Here is a 19658-nt window from a genome sequence, read left to right as displayed (position 1 = left end):
GCCAGCTTCTCACTTCATCCCTCCTTCCCCAACTACCTTCCCCCTCATCTGTTCTCACCAATCACCTGCCAGCTTGAAGTCCTTCCCTCTCCCCACCTTATTCTGGTTTCTACCTCCTTCCTTTCCAGTCCTGATGAAAGGTCATGGCCCAAAATATTTACTAAATAAATCTATCACCCCTACTGGGGCATAGGCTGCTGATAACAGCTCACTATCCAGGGTCAGTCTTTCAAGTTGTCCTCAAGTGTAGCCCATTTTCACCTCTCAAAGTCCAACACTGAGTCCCAGTCGTGAAAAGTGCTAACAGATAAGAGGGCTCTGATGAAGCTAATCCAATCCCCTGTACGGTGATTATAATGAATTATAGAAAGATTGATGAACTCCAACCATACCATCGACTTTGGATGATGGAGACGGGAGGTCATCAGTGGCCTATGCTCCACTGGGAGCCGAGGACCCAAGAAGAAGGAGAAAAAGTTGCCCTTTTTCATCCTTCCTCTTCCTGGAAGTGGTGCTTGGAGCTTTTGTTGGTGTTTGTGTAGCTCTGAATTTTTATGGGATTGGGTTGCTAGCCCTATGCCCAACCCTCCTCCTTTCGCAGCTGGGCTTGGGACCGTCCATTGTGGAGTCCTTGACCCAAAATAGTGACTGTTTATTCCCATCCATTGATGCTGCTTTACATGCGGAGTTCTGTCAGCATTTTGTGCGTTTTCCAATTACTGCTTTCAAAGACTCCATCTCCAAACCTCTCCAGGGCAGAGATTTATGACTTACTGAGAGAAGTTTCTTCCTATCTCCATAGTTTATTCCTTTCCATTGATGCTGCCTCACCTGCTGAGTTCATCCAACATTTTGTATTGATTTAAAATTTTCCCTTTTCCTGAAAGTATATCCTTTAGTTCAGGGGTTCCCAACAGAGTCAGCAAGAGCTCAAGAAATTGCAGCTACAATCTGTGCAAAGTCATCAAGGCAGTAAAACAACAATACAGTCACCCACACTGGACCCCTACAATTTACCTAATGATACAACCGATCAAAAGACAGCACAATAGCCACAGCTCTACACACCGTTCTTACACATCTGCAGAAGAGGGATGCTTATGTGAGAATGCTGTTCTTGGACTATAGTTCAGCATTCAATACCACAATTTCCTCCAGGCTGAACAAGAAGCTCAGAGACCTCGGCCTTCACCAAGGTGTAGCTGGATCCTGGACTTCCTGTCAGATCGCCGGCAGGTGGTAAGAGGTCCCTCACCTCTGCCCCTTTGACCCTCAACACAGGTGCCCCTCAGGGCTGTGTACTAAGCCCCTCCCTTACTTTCTGTATACCCATGACTGTGTCGCCACCCACAGCTCCAATCTACTGATGACACTACACTGATTGGCCTAATCTCAAATAATAATGAGACAGCCTATAGAAAGGAAGTCATAACCCTGACACAGTGGTGTCAAGAAAACAATCTCCCTCTTAATGTTGCAAAAACAAAGGGACTGGTTGTGGACTACAGGAGGAATGGAGACAGGCTAACCCCTATTGACATCAATGTATGTAGGGTTGAGAGGGTGAACAGCTTTTAAGTTCCTCGCCAGAAACATCACCATGGTCTGTACATACCAGCTGAACAGTGAAAAAGGCACAACATCGCCTCTTTCACCTCAGACTGTTGAAGAAGTTTGGTACGGCCCCCCAAACTCTAAGAACTTTCTACAGGGGCAGGATGAGAGCATCCTGACTGGCTGCATCACTGCCTAGTATGGGAACTGTACTTCCCTCAATTGCAGGGCTCAGCACATCTGTGGATGTAAACTTCCTACTATTCAGGACATTTACAAACACAGGTGTGTAAAAAGGGCCAGAAGGATCATTGGAGACCTGAGTCACCCCAAACACAAACTGTTCTAGCTGCTACCATCTGGGAAACAGTACCACAGCATTAAAGACAGGACCAACAGGCTCCGGGACAGCTTCTTCCACCAGGCCATCAGGCTGCTTACTTCATGCTGACACAACTGTATTTCTATGTTATATTGACTAGCCTGTTGTACATAATATTTATTATAAATTACTACAATTGCACATTGCACATTTGAACAGACATAACGTAAAGATTTTTACTCCTCATGTATATGAGGGATGTAATAAAGTAAATCCAATTCAAATCTTTCTTGACACACAAACCCCTTTGCCCAGTAATCATTCCCAGTGAATCTCCTCCAGACTGCTTCCAATGTAATACATTTTCCTGAACACAAGAGATTCTGCAAATACTGGAAATCCAAAGTAACACACAAAAATTGCTGGAGGAACTCAGCAGGGTCAGGCAGTATTTATGGAAAGGAATAAACAGTCAATGTTTCAGGCCGAGACTCTTCCTTAACTATGGAAACTAAACTACATGTAATACTCCAAACTTCACCCTGCAAATCTGCATCAAACTACCTTTAAAGCACTACTTATTTAATTTAACTATTTAATATAAATACAGTTGACTGTAATTGAGATTTTTCTCTAGATTATTATGCATTTCACTGTAATACTGCTACAAATTTAAAAAATTTCACGACATATGACATATTAAACCTGATTCTGAAAACAGGGGTTCCCAACCTTTTATATGCCATGTAACCCTAGCATTAACTGAGGGGTCCGTGGACCCCAGCTTGGGAATCCCTGCTTTATACCCTTCACAAAAAAGGTTGATGCTGAAACCCAACAGGAGGAATTTCTAGAGTACCTACGAGATGGCTTTTTAGAGCGGCTCATGGTTGAGCCCACTAGGGAATCAGCTATTCTGGATCGGGTGTTGTGCAATGAACCAGAATTGATTAGAGAGCTTAAGGTAAAAGAACCCTTTGGGGAAAGTGATCATAATGTGATCGAATTCACCCTGAAATTTCAGGAGAAGCTAAAGTCAGATGTATCAGTATTACAGTGGAGCAAAGGGAATTACAGAGGCATGAGAGCGAGTTGGCCAGAATTGACTGGAAAAGAACACTGGCAGGGATAATGGCAGAGCAGCAATGGCTGGATATTTCTGGAAGCAATACAGAAGGCACAGGATATTTACATCCCAAAGAATAAGTAGTATTCTAAAGGAAAAATGGCACAATTCTAGCTGATTAGGGAAGTCAAAGCCAACATAAAAGCCAGAGAAGGCAAATAGAGCAAAGTTTAGTGGAAAGTTAGAGGATTAGGAAGTTTATAAAAACCAACAGAAGGCAACTAAAAAAGTCATTAAGAAGGAAAAGATGGAAAACGAAAGTAAGCTAGCTAATAATATTAAAGAGAATACCAAAAGTTTCTTTATAAAGTGTACAAGAGAGGTGAGAGTGGATATCGGACTGCTGGAAAACGATGCTGGAGAGGTAGTAATGGGGGACAATGAAATAGCATACGAATTGAATAAGTATTTTGCATCAGTCTTCACTGTGGAAGACACTAGTAGTATGGTGGAAGTTCCAGGTGTTGGGACATGAAGTGTGTGAAGTTACCATAACTAGAGAGAAGGTTCTTGGGAAACTGTAAGGTCTGAAGGTAGATAAGTCACCTGGACAAGATGGTATACATCCTAGTGTTCTGAAAGGGGTGGCTGAAGAGATTTGGAGGCATTAGTAATAATCTTTCAAGAATCAGTGGATATTGTGTATTTAGATTCTCAGAAGGCCTTTGACAAGGTGCCACACAAGGCTACTTAACAAGTTAAAACATACTTAACATAGTATTACAGAAGAGATACTAGCATTTATAGAGCATTAGCTGATTGGCAAGAGGCAAAGAGTGGGAATAAAGGAAGCCTTTCCTGGTTGGTTGTTGGTGACTAGTAGTGTTCCACAGGGATCTGTGCTGGGACTGCTCCTTTTTACGTTATACGTCAATGATTTGGATGACAGAATTGATAGCTTTGTGGCCAGGTTGAGATGATACAAAGATAGGGTGAGAGGCAGGTAGTTTTAAGGAAGTAGAGAGGCTACAGAAGGACTTAGACAGATTAGGAGAGTGGGCAAAGAAGTGGCCTATGGAATAGTGTTGGGAACTTCGGTAGAAGAAATAAAAGGGTAGACTACTTTCTAAATGGCAAGAAAATACAAAAATCTGAGGCGCAAAGGGAATTGGTAGTGTTCCCTAAAGGTTAAAGGTAGAATTACCTAATGGTTAATTTGCAGGTTGAGCCAGTGGTGAGAAAGACAAATGCAATGTTAGCATTCATTTCGAGGATGAGACTATAAAGCAAGGGTGTAACTTTGAGGCTTTATAAGGCACGAGAGAAGCCTCACGGAGTATTGTTGAGCAGTTTTGGGCCCATTATCTAAGAAAGGATGTGCTGACATTGGAAAAGGTTCAAAGGACATTCACGAAAATTTTGGGATTGAAAGGATTATCATATGAGGAGCATTTGATGGCTCTAGGCCTGAACTCACTGGAATTCAGAAGAATGAGGGGGTTCTCATTGAGTGTTGAAAGGCCTCGATAGAGTGGGTATGGAAAGATGTTCCCTATAGTGGGGAGTCTAATAGCAGAGGACTCAGCCTCAGAATAGAGGGGTGTCCAGTTAGAATGGAGATAAGGAGGAGAGTGATGAATCTGTGGAATTTGTTGGTACATGTGGCTGTGGAGGCTGTCATTGGGTATGTATGGTAGTAGTTGATAGATTTTTGATTAGCCATGGCATTAAGGGATATGGATAGAAGGTAGAAGATTGGGCTGAGAGGAAGAAGAATCAGCTATGATGACATGACGGAGCAGACTCGATGGGCCAAATGGCCTAATTCTGCTCCTATATCTTATGGTTTTATGGCAACACTTAGGGGCTGCCTCCAGCACAATTCTTGTTCTGTGTTGATCGTTGATGCAAATGATGCGATTTCATTGTATGTTTCGATGTACACTTCACAAATAAAGCTAATATTTGATCACTGTTCCCTTTAAGCTGCGCAGGTGTGTGGCCGCACAGGTGGATTTTTCTTTTATATAAAGTTTTATTAAAGTGCCTTGTAGTTTTCAGTCTGTGTAAAAATTTCCTGATCAGGCCAATAGTTGGTCCGCACAACTGTACAAAAAACTGAGGAAACTTTGTCTTTAATCTTTATAATGAATTGATCTGTATGAACAGTATGGGAGACAAGTTTTTCACTGAACCACAGTACATATGACAATAGTAAACCAATTTCTATTTCAGTCATCTGAATATGAACAGTCTTACAGGAGAGAGTTTAGATTTCCATCACTCTGAAGAAACTGACCAATTTCACTGCCGTAGCCCCCTGCTCCCATTTTAACATTAGTTCCTTTATTTTAGATTCCTTCACCAGGAGAAACTACTTTTGTGCAAATTATCTTATCAAATCCTTCAGCCACCTTTGAATTCCTCAACCTTCAGTACTAAGGAGTAGTTATAAAAACCGGCCTTTGTAATTTTAGACTTCCAAGATATCATTCTTTCTCTTGATCCACTCTGCCGACTCCAGCCACTCATTCCACTCATCAGGTCACCCAACATAATTTTGTTTCTGTCAATGGAACAGATAATGGAATGGGAAACTGCCTTCCTACAATAAAATTACTTTAACATTCATTCTTTTTTCTTTTTTGACTCAGCAGTGACAGGTATTCACAAAATAGGAGGTACCATATAGATGTTAAAGGTTACAGAAAACTATTTTATTAATTATACAAAATGAAATAAAATACTTCATAAAATAGAGGAGGAAACAAAATGATATTTCTTAACCAATCACTGAGTTGATCAACATCATTCCAAAGGGAACCTCGGCTGTCCAACAGCCTTTTAGTCATAGAAAAGTACAGCACAGAAACAGGCCCTTTGGCCCATCTAGTCTATACTGAACCATTTAAACTGACTACTCCTATCAACATGCACCGGGACCATAGCCTTTATACCTCTGCTACTTCCCAGTCTTCTCTCTCTGCCTTAGTGCCGATCATGACCCAGCCTATGGCAAAATCCTAATTCGCACAAAGAAGTTGCCCCATTTTATAATTTTCAAAAGCTAGCATAATTCCTTCTCTAGTATCTTTCCATTCAGTCATGGTATCACTATGTATCCCCTTATTTCTTGTGACCCTCAGTTGGCGCAAATCTCAAAGACAGAGACAGCATTTCTGCAGAAAGACATGTTCGACGTTGTTGGCTATTCTCAAGGCTGTGCATCAGTGCTCCTGTACATTCTCAAAACATTCCAGGCTGACACCATTTTGTCTTACAACTTCCATTTTGTGTTACACATGTTACGTACCCCGTAACTGGGTCACTTACCAGCAAAGATAGAGAGGTCACTTGAAGTCTGATGGTACTATTTTTAACAGTATTTATTGATAAAAATACATAAAAATAATATCAATGCAAACATACAGATAATATACGTCGTCAATACTAAATCTAAAAGCGCGGGTATAATAATAATCAATAAGAAATAGCTCTATCGTTGTCTAGGGGATAATGTATTGTCCGATGGAAATATAAAAGTCACTCAAGTTCATTCAGGCTGCAGCTTTTGGTTGGAGAGAGAGAGACGATGTTTTTAGAACTTACTCGTTTTCCTTTTTATGATGTCGATCCTTCGAAATGTCGTCGGTGGTGATCTCTTCTTTAGCTAAGCCGTCTTCCGTGGTAAGGCCTCAATCCCGGGCAACGGGAAAGGATACACGTGGACCTTCCACCGGCTGTCGCTATTAAACGCTGTCACGGGATTTCTAGTGTTTCTCCTGGTGCGTCTAAAGGGGTTGTTCCCCAGATCTTCTTTTATCCTTACTCACGGGGTCTCAGACGTCAATCAGGCTGGAATGATGCCGCCCCTCAACCAGCCCACTTTTGGTCATTCCCTGAGGGCTTCAAATAAATAATACAGTGCTCAATACATAATTCTGTCTCCAAGAGACAATGGCCGTTTTCCATGGCTTTGTATCGCTGAGGGGCCGGGACACATTCCAAACGTCTCTCTCTCATTTCCTGGGTCTCCTGACCCGAATTAATAGCGATCTTGCGATTCTCAAAAAGGAGTGGGCTACTTTGTACCCTTCGGCCCCTCAGAGTTGGGGCACAGTCGTAACACACACCTAGTAACACACCAAGAAGGAATCAAGAATGACTTTTGTTCAATTTAATTCTGGGCTAACAGTTGCTGTTCCCACTAAGCAGCCTACAGCAGGCATCAGAATCAGAATCAGATTTAACATCACTGACATGTCAGGAAATTTACTGCTTTGCGGCAGCAGTACCTTACAATTCAAATTATTTTTAACTATAAATTGGAATAAAAATATCTTTAAAAAATTAAATAAGTAGTGCAAAAAGAGATTTAAAAAATTAAAATACTGAGGAAGTATTCATGGGTTCATTGTCCATTGAGGAATCTGATGGCAGAGGGAAAGAAGCTGTTCCTAAAGCACTGAGTGTGTCTTCACAATTCTGTACCTCCTCCCTGATGGTAGTAACGAGAAGGGCATGTACAGAGTGATGGGGTGGCCCTTAATGATGGATCTTACCTTTTTGAAGTACATGTGATGTTGAGAGTGATTTTTTTTTTTTTACACACCGAGTCAAAAATGACTTAATATTTAGGTAGGAAAGTGTACAAAGTACAAGACCAGCCATAAGTTACTGAATGGCACAACATGTTTGAACAGCAGTATGACATATTCTTCCTCCTCCTTCACACCTTCTCATGTTTTAGCACTTATTTTACGTGGGTTTCAGAGAATCTGCAAAGTAATTTGTAGCAATACAGTACCATCTCCAATCCCGCAGTTTTTCACTCAGCAGGTTCTCTCATAGTTTCTGTGGTCAGAAATAGGAGGAGAACAGACATTTGGTGAGATGGGTGTAGGGACAGATTTAGCCAGGTGATCAAAGGAAGCTGTGGGGAGAAGTGACAATTTCAAAGGCAATGAGCAAATACACTTCTCTAGAGATGCGAGTGACAGATAAAGATTAGCTTTATTTGTCACGTATGGTCAGTTGTCTGTCATTGGAGACCTGTGGGAGTTTTTAAAGTGGAAAAACTGTTTCACTCTCTTGACCTTGGAAGGCCGGGTCCAGTGGTACTAGTAGTTGTCACAACTAGGGTCTTCCTTGGTTGCAGTGGATGAGCATAACTTCTGTGCCTCGTCATACCCTTCGCCCTCTGTGGAGTGTGGCAGAATTGTCTTCCTGGCCATTGGATCTCACTGTTGATCTCATCTGCCCAGTACATCAGAGCTAACTCGGACAGGCATGCCCTATCTCACCAAGAATCTTTTTCTGTAGATCTGTTTCAAAAAGCCAAATTAACTCCACTGTGACTTAATGCTGTAAAACAATAAAGCATGAAACTTCCAAAGAGAGTGAATCCAAAGGGGAGGTCACCATAGAACCATAGAACACTACAGCACAGTACAGACCCTTCAGTCCTCCATGTTGTGCCGACCCATGTAATCCTTAAAAAAAAGTACTAAACCCACACTACCCCATAACCTTCCATTTTTCTTTCATCCATGTGCCTGTCCAAGAGGCTCTTAAATACCCCTAATGTTTTTCCCTCCACCACCATCCCAGGCAAGTCATTCCAGACACTCACAACCCTCTGTGTAAAAAACTTACCCCTGATGACTCCCCTAAACTTCCCTCCCTTAATTTTGTACATATGCCCTCTGGTGTTTGCTATTGATGCCCTGGGAAACAGGTACTGACTATCCACCCTATCTATGCCTCTCATAATCTTGTAGACCTCTATCAAGTCCCCTCTCATTCTTCTATGTTCCAAAGAGAAAAGTCCCAGCTCTGTTAACCTTGCTTCATGTGACTTGTTCTCCAATCCAGGCAACATCCTGGTAAATCTCCTCTGCACCCTCTCCATTGCTTCTACATCCTTCCTATAATGAGGTGACCAGAATTGAACACAATACTCTAAGTGCGGTCTCACCAGAGATTTGTAGAGTTGCAACATGACCTCTCTACTCTTGAACTCAATCCCCCTGTTAATGAAGCCCAGCATCCCATAGGCCTTCTTAACTACCCTATCAACCTGTGGAATGACTTTGAGGGATGTATGGATTTGAACCCCAAGGTCCCTTTGTTCATCCACACTCTTAAGTAATTGACCATTAATCCTGTACTCTGTCTTCTGGTTTGTCCTTCCAAAATGCATCACCATTTTTTCCTTGCCTCAGTGAGACAAACCTATCCTGAACCCAGCTCAAGTGGTCCCTAAACTTCTCCCACATTACTTCTGTGCTTTCCCCTTTGAACATCTGTTTCCAATTTACTCTCACTAGTTCCTGCCTCATCCCTTCAAAGTTAGTTCTTCCCCCATTAAGCACTTTACCATTTCGTCTGATTTTATCCCTTTCCATAACTATGCTGAAGCTAAGGGAGTTGTGGTCACTCTCACCAAAATGCTCGCCACCAAGAGGTCTGTCACCTGACCAGGTTCATTTCCTAGAACTAGATCCAGTAAAGCCTCTCCTCTTGTCAGCCGGTCCACATACTGTGTCAGGAATCCCTCTTGAACACACCTGACAAATTCAGCCCCATCTATCCCCCTTGCACTCAGGAGGTGCCAGTCAATATGAGGGAAGTTGAAATCACCCATATCTACTACCCTGTATTTCCTGCTCCATTCTGAAATCTGCCTGCTTATCTGCTCCTTGGTGTCCCGAGGGCTATTTGGGGGCCCATAGACTACACCCAGCACAGTGATTGATCCCTTCCTATTTCTGAATTCCACCCAGACTGACTCCGTGGACACTCCTTCTGCAGCGTCCTCCCTTTCTATAGCCGTGATACTATCCCTGACCAGCAATGCCACTCCCCCGCCTTTTCTACCTCCCATCCTATTCCTTTTAAAACACCTGAACCCTGGGACCTGCATTATCCAATCCTGCCCTTCCTCCAACCAAGTTTCAGTAACAGCCACAACATCGTAGTTCCACGTACTAATCTATGCTCTAAGTTCATCCTCCTTGTTCCTAATACTCCTAGCATTGAAATAGACACATTTCAACCTCTTGAACTAGCTATAATTATGTTCTGTCCCCTGCCTGTCCTTCCTCATCAACTCAGACCTCTTAGCATCATGCCCTTGTCCTTCTACCTTAATCCCTGCACTCACATTCTGATTCCCACCCCGCCCCCCCCGCCAAACTAGTTTAAACCTTCCCTAACAGCTCTATCAAACCTGCCCGCCAGGATATGGGTCCCCCGGGATTCAAGTGCAACCCGTCCTTTTTGTACAGGTCACACCCGCCCCAAAAGAGGTCCCAATGATCCAGAAATCTGAATCCCTGCCCCCTGCTCCAATCCCTCAGCCACACATTTATCCTCCACCTCATTCTATTCCTATTCTCACTGTCGCATGGCACAGGCAGTAATCCCGAGATTATTACCTTTGAGGTCCTGCTTTTTCAACTTCCTTCCTAACTCCCTGTAGTCTTCTTTCAGGACCTCTTCCCTTTTCTTACCTATGTCATTGGTACTGTTATGAATGTTCCACAACTCTGAGGGGCCGAAGGGTACAAAGTAGCCCCCTCCTTTTTGAGAATCGCAAGATCGCTATTAATTCGGGTCTGGGGCCCAGGAAATGAGAGAGAGAATCCACAAGGTTTTGGAGTGTGTCCTGGCCTCAGCGAAACAAAGCCACTGATAACGGCCATTGTCTCTTGGAGACGGAATTGTGTATTGAGTACTGTACTATTCATTGAAACCCCTCAGGGGATGACCAGAGTGAGCTGGTTGAGGGATTGCATCATCCCAACCTGATTGACATCTGAGACCCCATGAGTAAGGATAAAAGAGGGTCTGGGGAACAACCCCTTTAGACGCACCAGGAGAAACGCTGGAAATCCAGTGTATGCGTTTTATAGCAAAAGCCGGTGGGGCCCGTGTGCGTCCTCCCTTGCCTGGGTTGGCGGGCATACCACGGAAGAACGGCTTAGCTAAAGGAGAGGCCACAAGTGAACGGCCACACCAATGGGACTCCTGACGGATCGAAATCATAAAGGTTGGAAAACCCGTAGCGGTAACTGTTCCCATTCTATTCCTATTTCTCTCTCTCTCCAACAAAGTGCAACACAGCGACAACCAGAAGACGGCAGCTTGTGGAACTGCAGTGAACTGTATATTTCAATCGGACAATACATTATCCCCTAGACAACGATACAGCTATTTCTTATTGATTATTATTATACCCGCACTTTTAGATTTAGTATTGACGACGTATATTATCTGTATGTTTGCATTGCTATTATTTTTGTGTATTTTTACTAATAAATACTGTTAAAAATAGTACCACCAGACTTCAACAGACCTCTCTATCTTTGCTGGTAAGTGACCCAGTTACGGGGTTCGTAACAGTACCAATATGTACCACAACCTCTGGCTGTTCTCCCTCCCTCTGCAGGATACCTTGGACGCGATCAGAAACATCCCAGACCCTGGCACCTGGGAGGCAAACTACCATCCGAGTTTCCTTCCTGCGTCCACAGAATCACCTGGCTGAACCCCTGACTATAGAGTCCCCTATCACTACTGCCTTCCTCTTCCTTTCCCTACCCTTCTGAGCCAGAGGGCCAGACTTTGTGCCAGAGGCACGGCCACTGTTGCTTGCCCCAGGTAGGCTGACCCCCCAACAGTACTCAAACAGGAGTACTTATTGTCAAGGGGTACAGCCACAGGGGTACTCTCTAGTACCTGACTCATCCCCTTCCCTCTCCTGACTGTGACCCACTTCTCTGTCCCCCATGGCCCTGGAGTAACCACCTGTCTGTAACTCCTCTCTATCACCTCCTCACTCTCCCTGACCAGATGAAGGTCATCGAGCTGCAGCTCCAGTTCCCTAACACGGTCCCTCAGGAGTTGCATCTCGATGCACCGGGTGCAGATGTGGCCGTCCGGGATGCCGGGAGACTCCAGGACCTCCCACATCTGACACCGACCACAGAAAACTGGCCTGACACACATACTACCTCCTTTAGCGATCAACAACTGCCTCATCTCTTTCTGTTACCGCCGAAGCCCGTTGAGCAAAAGCCCTTTCACTCTGCTGCGCGCTCCCAATGCTGCCCGCTGGATATGGCTGCCTTCTTTTTAAACTGTTTGCGCTCAACTGGCTGACATCATGCGCCTGCGCAGTCTGACCTCTCTTCTCCCAAGAACTCAAAATGTCTTTCCGCTGGAAATCCTTAGGTGCTCTCCCGCTGCCTTTTTGATCCGAATACTGTACATCTCTCTTCAGCATGGGCACTTACAAGGGTCAGAGTGAAGAGTTTCAAAATTCAATTTTATTTATCACGTGTACATCATAACATATAGCGAAATGTGTCATTTGCATTAATGACCAACACATCCAAGGGATTGCTGGTGACAGCTCACAAGGGTCGCCACTTGTGAGTCCCTGCTGAAGGAGTCTGCCCTGAGAGTCAGTGTGAATTCAGACAGAGCAGGGCACTTCCCAACTTACACGTCTTAGACTGGGCTCATTAACAGGGGGAGAAATGCAAAAAACACCATAGTTCTCAACATGGTATTTGTTGACCAAATATTAGCTTCTGAGCTGATTAGCAGCAATGATACTTGCAAACAGAAGCACTGTTGGAAGAATAGTAACCATTTAAAAATTGAATTGAATTGAATTTTATTTTGAGATACAGCTTAGTAATGAGCCCCTGCCACCCAGTAACACGTGACCAATTACCCTACTAATCCATATGCCTTTGGAATGTGAGCACCCCGAGGAAACCCATGCAATCATGGGAAACACCTTTCAGACAGTGGTGAGTATTGAACTTGGGTCACTAGCACTGTAATATATTATAGTAACTGCTACACTTCTGTTAAGGTATTTGCCTTCATTCCTTACTCTCTTTTGGAATAATTTCAGTGTTATTTCAAGACAAGTGACAGACTAGTGTACTGAACAATGTAGGATATGGATGTGGCACAGGTTTCTTACTATAGTATAAAATGGATTGCTTCTTACCCAGATCTATGACTGGACACCTCTCGTTTTCACCGAACAGTTTCAGGAGATAATACAGCAACTTCCAAAACTCAGACGTCTACAGAAAACAAGAATTAAACATGACTCAAGCTAACCCCAACTTGCCTTCCCAAATAAGTGATATGCCAAACTACAACATATCACCTTTATCTGATATAACAACTCCACCAGCTCAATATACACAGGGTATAACCTTCCCCTGCTACAACCCCAACCTTGCTCCTTACTCACTCAGACATTAATAAAACCTCAGATATTGCACAGTCACACATAAAAACTTTTTTTTAAGAGGATGGTACAGTAGCATAGCAGTTAGCACATCGTTTACAGCACCAGCGACCCAGGTTCAATTCCTAAAAAATTTTTTTTTTTTTTTTTAAAGTGCATGTTCTAGAGACATGGAGCATAATGTAACTGTCATTGGTGAGACCACACTCAAGAGAATGGTGCAAAGTTCAGGTCACCTAGCTATAGGAAAGATGGAACTTTTTCCTTGGTGGCTGAGTGAGGGGTGACTTTATAGAGGTATATAAATTCAGGAGGGGCAATGTGGATGGTCACAGTCTTTTTCCCAGGGAGAGGAGTCTAAAATGAGAGGCTCAGGTTTAAGACTGTAAGATAAGGGAGCAGAATTAGGCCATTTGGCCCTTCGAGTCTGCTCTGCCATTTCATCATGGCTGATACAACTTTCCTCTCAGCCCCAATATCCTGCCTTCTCCCCATATCCCTTCAGGCCTTGACCAATCAAGAATCTATCAACCTTTGCCTTAAATATATATAAAGACTTGGTCTTCATTGCTGTCTGTGGCAAAGAGGTCAACAGATTCACCACTCTCTGGCTAAAGAAATTCCTCCTCTCATATCTGTTCTAAAAGGACACCCCTCTATTCTGAAGCTGTGTTCTCCAGATATAGACTCTCCCACCATAGGAAACATACTCTCTGCACCCATTCTAACAAAGCCTTTCACCATTCGATAGGATTCAATTAGGTTACCCCTCATTCTTCTGAATGCCAGCAAATACAGGCCCAGAGTCATCCAACGCTCTTCATATGACAAGCTATTCAATCCTGGAATCATTTTCGTGAACCTCCTCTGAAGCCTCTCCAGTTTCAGCAAGTCCTTTCCAAGATAAAGGGCCCTAACCTGCTCACAGTACTCCAAGTGAGGCCTCACCAATGTTTTATAAAGTCTCAACATTACATCCTTTTATATTCTAGTCCTCTTGAAATGAATACGAACATTGCATTTGCCTTCCTCACCACAGACTCAACCTTCAAATTAACCTTTAAGGAATCCTGCACAAGGACTCTTGAATCCCATGCACCTCAGTATTTTTTTGTACTTTCTCTCCATTTGTAATATAGTTACACATACAACATGCTGGAGGAACTCAGTAGTTGGGCAGCATCCGTGAAAACGAGCAGTCAATGTTTTGGGCTGAGACATTCTACATGTTGACTTATCTACATTCTGACCTCTCAGTTTCCCAAGAACCTTCTGTCTTGTTATGGTAACTTCACACACTTCATGACCCTTTACCTCTGTTCTAAAGAGTCACCCCTCAATTCTAGTTCTGGATACCTGCACCGTTGGAAACATCCTCTCCACATCCCCCCTATCTAGTCCTTTCAACATTCAGTAGGTTTCAATGAGATCCTCCAGCATTCTTCTAAATTCTAGTGAGTACAGGCCCAAAGCTACCAAACACTCCTCATATGTTAACTCCTTCATTCCCAGAGTCATCCTCATGAACCTCCTCTGGACTCTCTCCAATGACAACATCTCCTTTCTGAGATATGGGACCCCAAATTGTTGACAATACTCCAAGTGCAGCCTGACTAGTGTCTTATACAGCCTCAGCATTATCTCCTTGCTTTTATGTTCTATTCTCCTTGAAATAAATTACAACATTGCATTTGCCTTCTTTACCACAGACTCAACCTGTGAATTATCCTTCTGGGAGTCTTGCACTGTCATGGACTGGTCCGGATTCTGGTCCACGGACTCCAGGTCCTCCGGCTGTCCCTTGTTTCAGTTGAACTTAATCATAAGCACCTGATGCTCATCTTGGGGCTTGGAATATAAGTGGCCCTGGGATTGAGTGTGGTTGTCTTATCTCTCTGGGAGCAAATGGCTGGTAGAAGGCTAGAATGACCCTGCCATTCATGGACCCAGCAATGCAAACACTGTTGTCTAACTCCTGTCACCTTGGGTTCCCTCCTGATGGAACACCACCCCCCCCCCCCACCTGCCTGAGTTGTCCTTAGTCCTGGAGAGCCTGTTTGGTTGCCCGGAGGCTCCCACAGCAGTGGGGTGGGGTACTGTCATGGTCTGGTCTGAAGTCTGCATTCCGGTTCATGGTCTAGTCTGTGGACTCTGGACTCCAGGTCCTCTGGCTGTCCCTTGTTTTGGTTGAACTTAATCATAAGCACCTGATGCTCATCTTGGGGCTGGGAATATAAGTGGCCCTGGGATTGAGTGTGGTTGGGGGGTTGTCTTGTCAAGATTCTCTGGGAGCAAATGTCTGGTGGAAGGCTAGAATGGCCACTTGCCATCTTTAGGCTGCGTTGGAAAACCATTGCTTCTTGGAGCCTTGCTGTCAGTAATCGAAGCTGTCATTGCGGTATGGATTCGGCTGTTTCCCGGGCCAGCTGGGTGGCTGTCAGCCACTCCGAGCTAGGTAGGGATCCGGTTGTTTCTGTAGCCAGACAAGGTTGCTGGTTGTAACTGCGACTCGGAACAACCCTGATGCGGAGATGGAACTGTCTGTCATTCTTTGGTGTTTGTCTCTTCCTGTCCTTGCCCTGTGGGGTAAGTCTGGCCATTCTGCCATTGCCCTGTGGAAGGAACCTGTCTTGTCTTTGTCTCTGTCGGGTAAGTCAGGCCATTCTGCCATTACCTGACGGATGGACCTGCCCCACCTTGGTGTGGAGTGAAAGTTGAGTCCCGGCTTGTCGACGAAGTCCTGGCTCTATGTCTACGTACTGTCCAGTCTCATGTTAGCATCTTGTTAAAGATGAGTCCCAGCTTGTTGAAGGATAAGTCCTGGCTCTATGTTGATGTACAGTTCCTAGTCTGCCTCTAGACCCCAGAACCCAGGCCTCATCACGTCTTTGCCTGGTTTGGGGTCTGAGCCTGAGTCATGACCCAGGTTCTGGGTCCTGGTGCAGTCTCGGGCTCGGAGTCCACACCTAGGCTCCTTGTTCCCAGTCCCTCATCCTGGTCCTGCTTTTCTAGCCTAGCCTGCGACCTGTCCCGTCCTGTTCCTAGTACTTCAATGTCTGTGTCCTGCATTTGGGTCCATTCCCAACGCCCTCATTATGACGTCCCCGAGAACTCCCAAGTCCCTCTGGACTTCTGATGTTTGAACCTTCTCCCCATTTAGATAATAGTCTGCACTATTGTTCCTTTTACCAAAGTGCATCATCATACATTCCCAACACTGCATTCCATCTGCCACCTTTTGGCCCGTTCTTCCAATTTGTCTAAGTCCTGATGAAATCATTTTGCTTCCTCAGCACTACCCCTCCAGCTATCTTCATATCATCTGCAAGCTTTGCCACTAAGCCATCAATTCCATTATCTAAATCAGTAACAAACAAACAGCGGTCCCAATACTGACCCTTAAGGAACAACACCAGTCACTGGAAGCCAACCAGAAAGGCCCCTTTTATTCCAACATTGTTTTCCAGCAGTCTAATATCCACTCTCGCTTCTCTTTTACGGTTTATATATCTGAAGAAACTTTTGGTGTGCTCTTTAATATTATTGGCCAGCTTACTTTCATATTCCGTCTTTACCTACTTAATTACTTTTTTATTGCCTTCAGTTGGTTGTTAAAAACTTCACAATCTAACTTTTGCTCTATTTTATGCCCTTTCTTTGCTTTTATGTTGCTTTTGACTTCTCATCTCAGCCACAGTTGTGTCATCTTGCCTTTAGAATAATTCATCCTCTTTGGTATGTAGATATCCTGTGTCATCTTAATTGCTTCCAGAAATTCCAGCCATTGCTGCTCTGTCATCATCTCTGCCAGTGTACTTTTCCAATCAATTCTGGTCAACTCCTCTCTTCTGCCTCTGTAATTACCTTTAATCCACCATAATTCTGATACATCTGCTCAGATTTCTGGGTGAATTCTATCATACTATGATCACTTACCCCTAAAGTTTTTTTTAAATCTTAAGATCTCGAATCAATTCTGGCTCATTGCACAACACCAAGTCCAGAATAGCAGATCCTTCAGTGGGCTCAACCAAGAGTTGCTCTAAGAAGCCATAAAATGTAAGTCATAGGAGCAGAATTAGACCATTCAACCCATCGGGTCTGCTCCGCTATTCCATCATGTCTGATCCCCGATTCTACTCAACCCCATAACACCTGCCTTCTCGCCATAGCTTTTGATGCACTGATCCATCAGAAATAATCAATGTCTTCCTTAAACATACCAATGGACTTGGCCTCCACTGCAGTCTGTGTCAGAGCATTCCACAAATTCACTATTCTCTGGCTAAAAAAATCCTCCTTACCTCCATTCTAAAAGGTCACCCCTCAATTTTGAAGCTGTGCCTTCTAGTTCTGGATAACCCCACTACAGGAAACGTCCTCCCCACATCCACTCTAACTAGCCCTTTCAACATTCTGCAAGTTTCAATAAGATCCCCCGCATTTCTATATTCCAGTGAGTATAGGCCCAAAGCTGCCAAACACTTCTCATATATGGACCCTTTTATTCTGGAATAATCGTGAACCTCCTCTGGACTCTCTCCATCCGTTGAGATATGTGGCCCAAAACTGTTCACAATATTCCAACTGTGGCCTGACGGGGTGGGGGTTTGGTGAGACGGCGGGAGTTGTTTGAGGAGACGAGGTTGAGGGTGAAAGAATTTTGAGGAGAGGGCGTTGGGGTTTTGAGAGGGAGGGAGGGGAGAAGGGGTTGAGGGTGGGTGTTTGGACAGATGGGGCTGAAGGTAGGGGTTGTGAAGGTGAGGTGAGCGGTTGTGTGTGGAGGGTGGCGGAGTGAGGCAGGGCTCCCAAACTCGGGGACCCGCAATTCCCACCAATTCGCTCCCATCGCCGTACGAACTCCCAGAGCGGGAAAAGCCCGCTCCCCTCGTAGGTGGCGCTGTCCTGCCCCCTCTAACTGATTCGCTCTGTCTCTGATTGACAAGGCAGCTACGATTCCAACAGGTCAGCGTTACTGTCAATCATCAATACAGTCCCGCCCCGGCTCCCGCTGCGACTCACCACCTCCTTCCTATTGAACTTGGCCTGACGAAAAGTCTCCGGGCTGAGGGAAATGGCGGTTCCGGCCCCGGTCCCCTCCAATATCTTACACAGAGCCGTAATCGCCGCCTTCACTGTCATTATTTCGGCCCGACTCACTCGTTCGCTCTTCGGGCGGCAGTTGGAAGCAAAGAGACGTGGAGGAAGGCAAGACCTTCACCTTCCTTTGGCCTCGGCCTCTCTGACACTTCGCCCCTGCATGGTCTGGAGGACTCCCAACACTGCGGTGTCTTATACATTATTTTACAAATATTATTTTACAATGTGGTCAAACCACGAACAAATGAGCCTGAAAGAACCCCCCCCCCCCCACCATATATATATATATATATATATATACACACACACACACACACACCCTCCCCCCCCCCAGGTATTTGACAGAAATTAATTACCAGAAACCAGTGGAAAAAGTAATGGTCATTGGGGAGGAAGAACAACAGTTTGGTTCGAATTGATGGCATGCTGGGTCATTAATTGGAGGAGTACAAATCTGCCTATGACAGGACTGTAGTTCAAGTTTGGATTCATGGATTTAACACATATAAAAACATGAGAGTATACATAACGTGTACACCCAAGGATGTTCTGGGAGCCCGCAAGTATTGCCACGTGTTCTGGCACCAACATGGCATTCCCACAATGTTCAGCAGAACATCACATACAACAACAAAAAGAGTTTAAAAAAGATTCAAAGTAAATTTATTATCAAGGTATGTATGCAGTATTCAACCCTGAGATTTGTCTTTCCACAGACAGCCATTCAAGAAAGACATCAAACCCCCAATGTGCAAAAAAAAGAATACATTGAAATAATAGCAACAGAAGAGTGAAAAACACAGAATATAAAACATCAAACCAGAAAGTCGGTGGAACAGTCCAGGAATATTAGGTTTCAGCTCAGTTCAATGCAACACAGTGTTTTTTGTTGACAATAGGCCACAGAGCCAGTCCACCCCAATCAAAATCACACAAAATAGCAAGAAAAGCAGTGACCAGTAATACATCATAACGTGAATTATAGAGTCCAATCCACAAACTGTATCAATTAAACCTTGCCCAACACCCAAGACTGACCATCCTCCAGCAGCAACGAACAAGAGGGAGAGAGAGACCATTGAACAACAGTGACTCAATGTAGATGACTAAAATGGTCAAATAAGCCACTCTGTTTGGAAGCAATTGAGGATGGGCGGTAAGTGGTGCCCTTGCCTACATCTACAACAGCCTTCAAAAGGCATTGAATAAATACGGGTGATGAGAAAGTTCTCAGCCTTGCTGTTTTTGATTCAAGGTTCTTTCAGAAGTCAAGAAAGAGGCATAAAACTTGTTGCTTCATGATAATTTTAATAAGTGCTAATTGTACAAAGAGAATT

General features: G+C 44.2%; 1 protein-coding gene across 1 annotated transcript in view; it reads right to left on the bottom strand.

The window, feature by feature from the left end:
* tedc1 (tubulin epsilon and delta complex 1) overlaps positions 1–18441 on the bottom strand; it is a 46754-nt gene extending 28313 nt beyond the window's left edge. Inside the window, exons 1-2 of the mRNA XM_073060026.1 lie at positions 18244–18441; positions 12973–13051 (exon numbers count right to left, since the gene is read on the bottom strand). Of these exons, the coding sequence (XP_072916127.1) occupies positions 12973–13051; positions 18244–18363 (199 nt within the window). The 5' untranslated portion in view covers positions 18364–18441. The remainder of the gene's footprint in view (positions 1–12972; positions 13052–18243) is intronic.
* Between the last annotated feature and the right edge of the window lie 1217 nt (positions 18442–19658).

This window comes from Hemitrygon akajei, chromosome 11 (genome assembly GCF_048418815.1).
Source record: "Hemitrygon akajei chromosome 11, sHemAka1.3, whole genome shotgun sequence".
Lineage (NCBI taxonomy): Eukaryota > Metazoa > Chordata > Chondrichthyes > Myliobatiformes > Dasyatidae > Hemitrygon > Hemitrygon akajei.
This window is presented reverse-complemented; position numbering and strand designations above follow the sequence as displayed.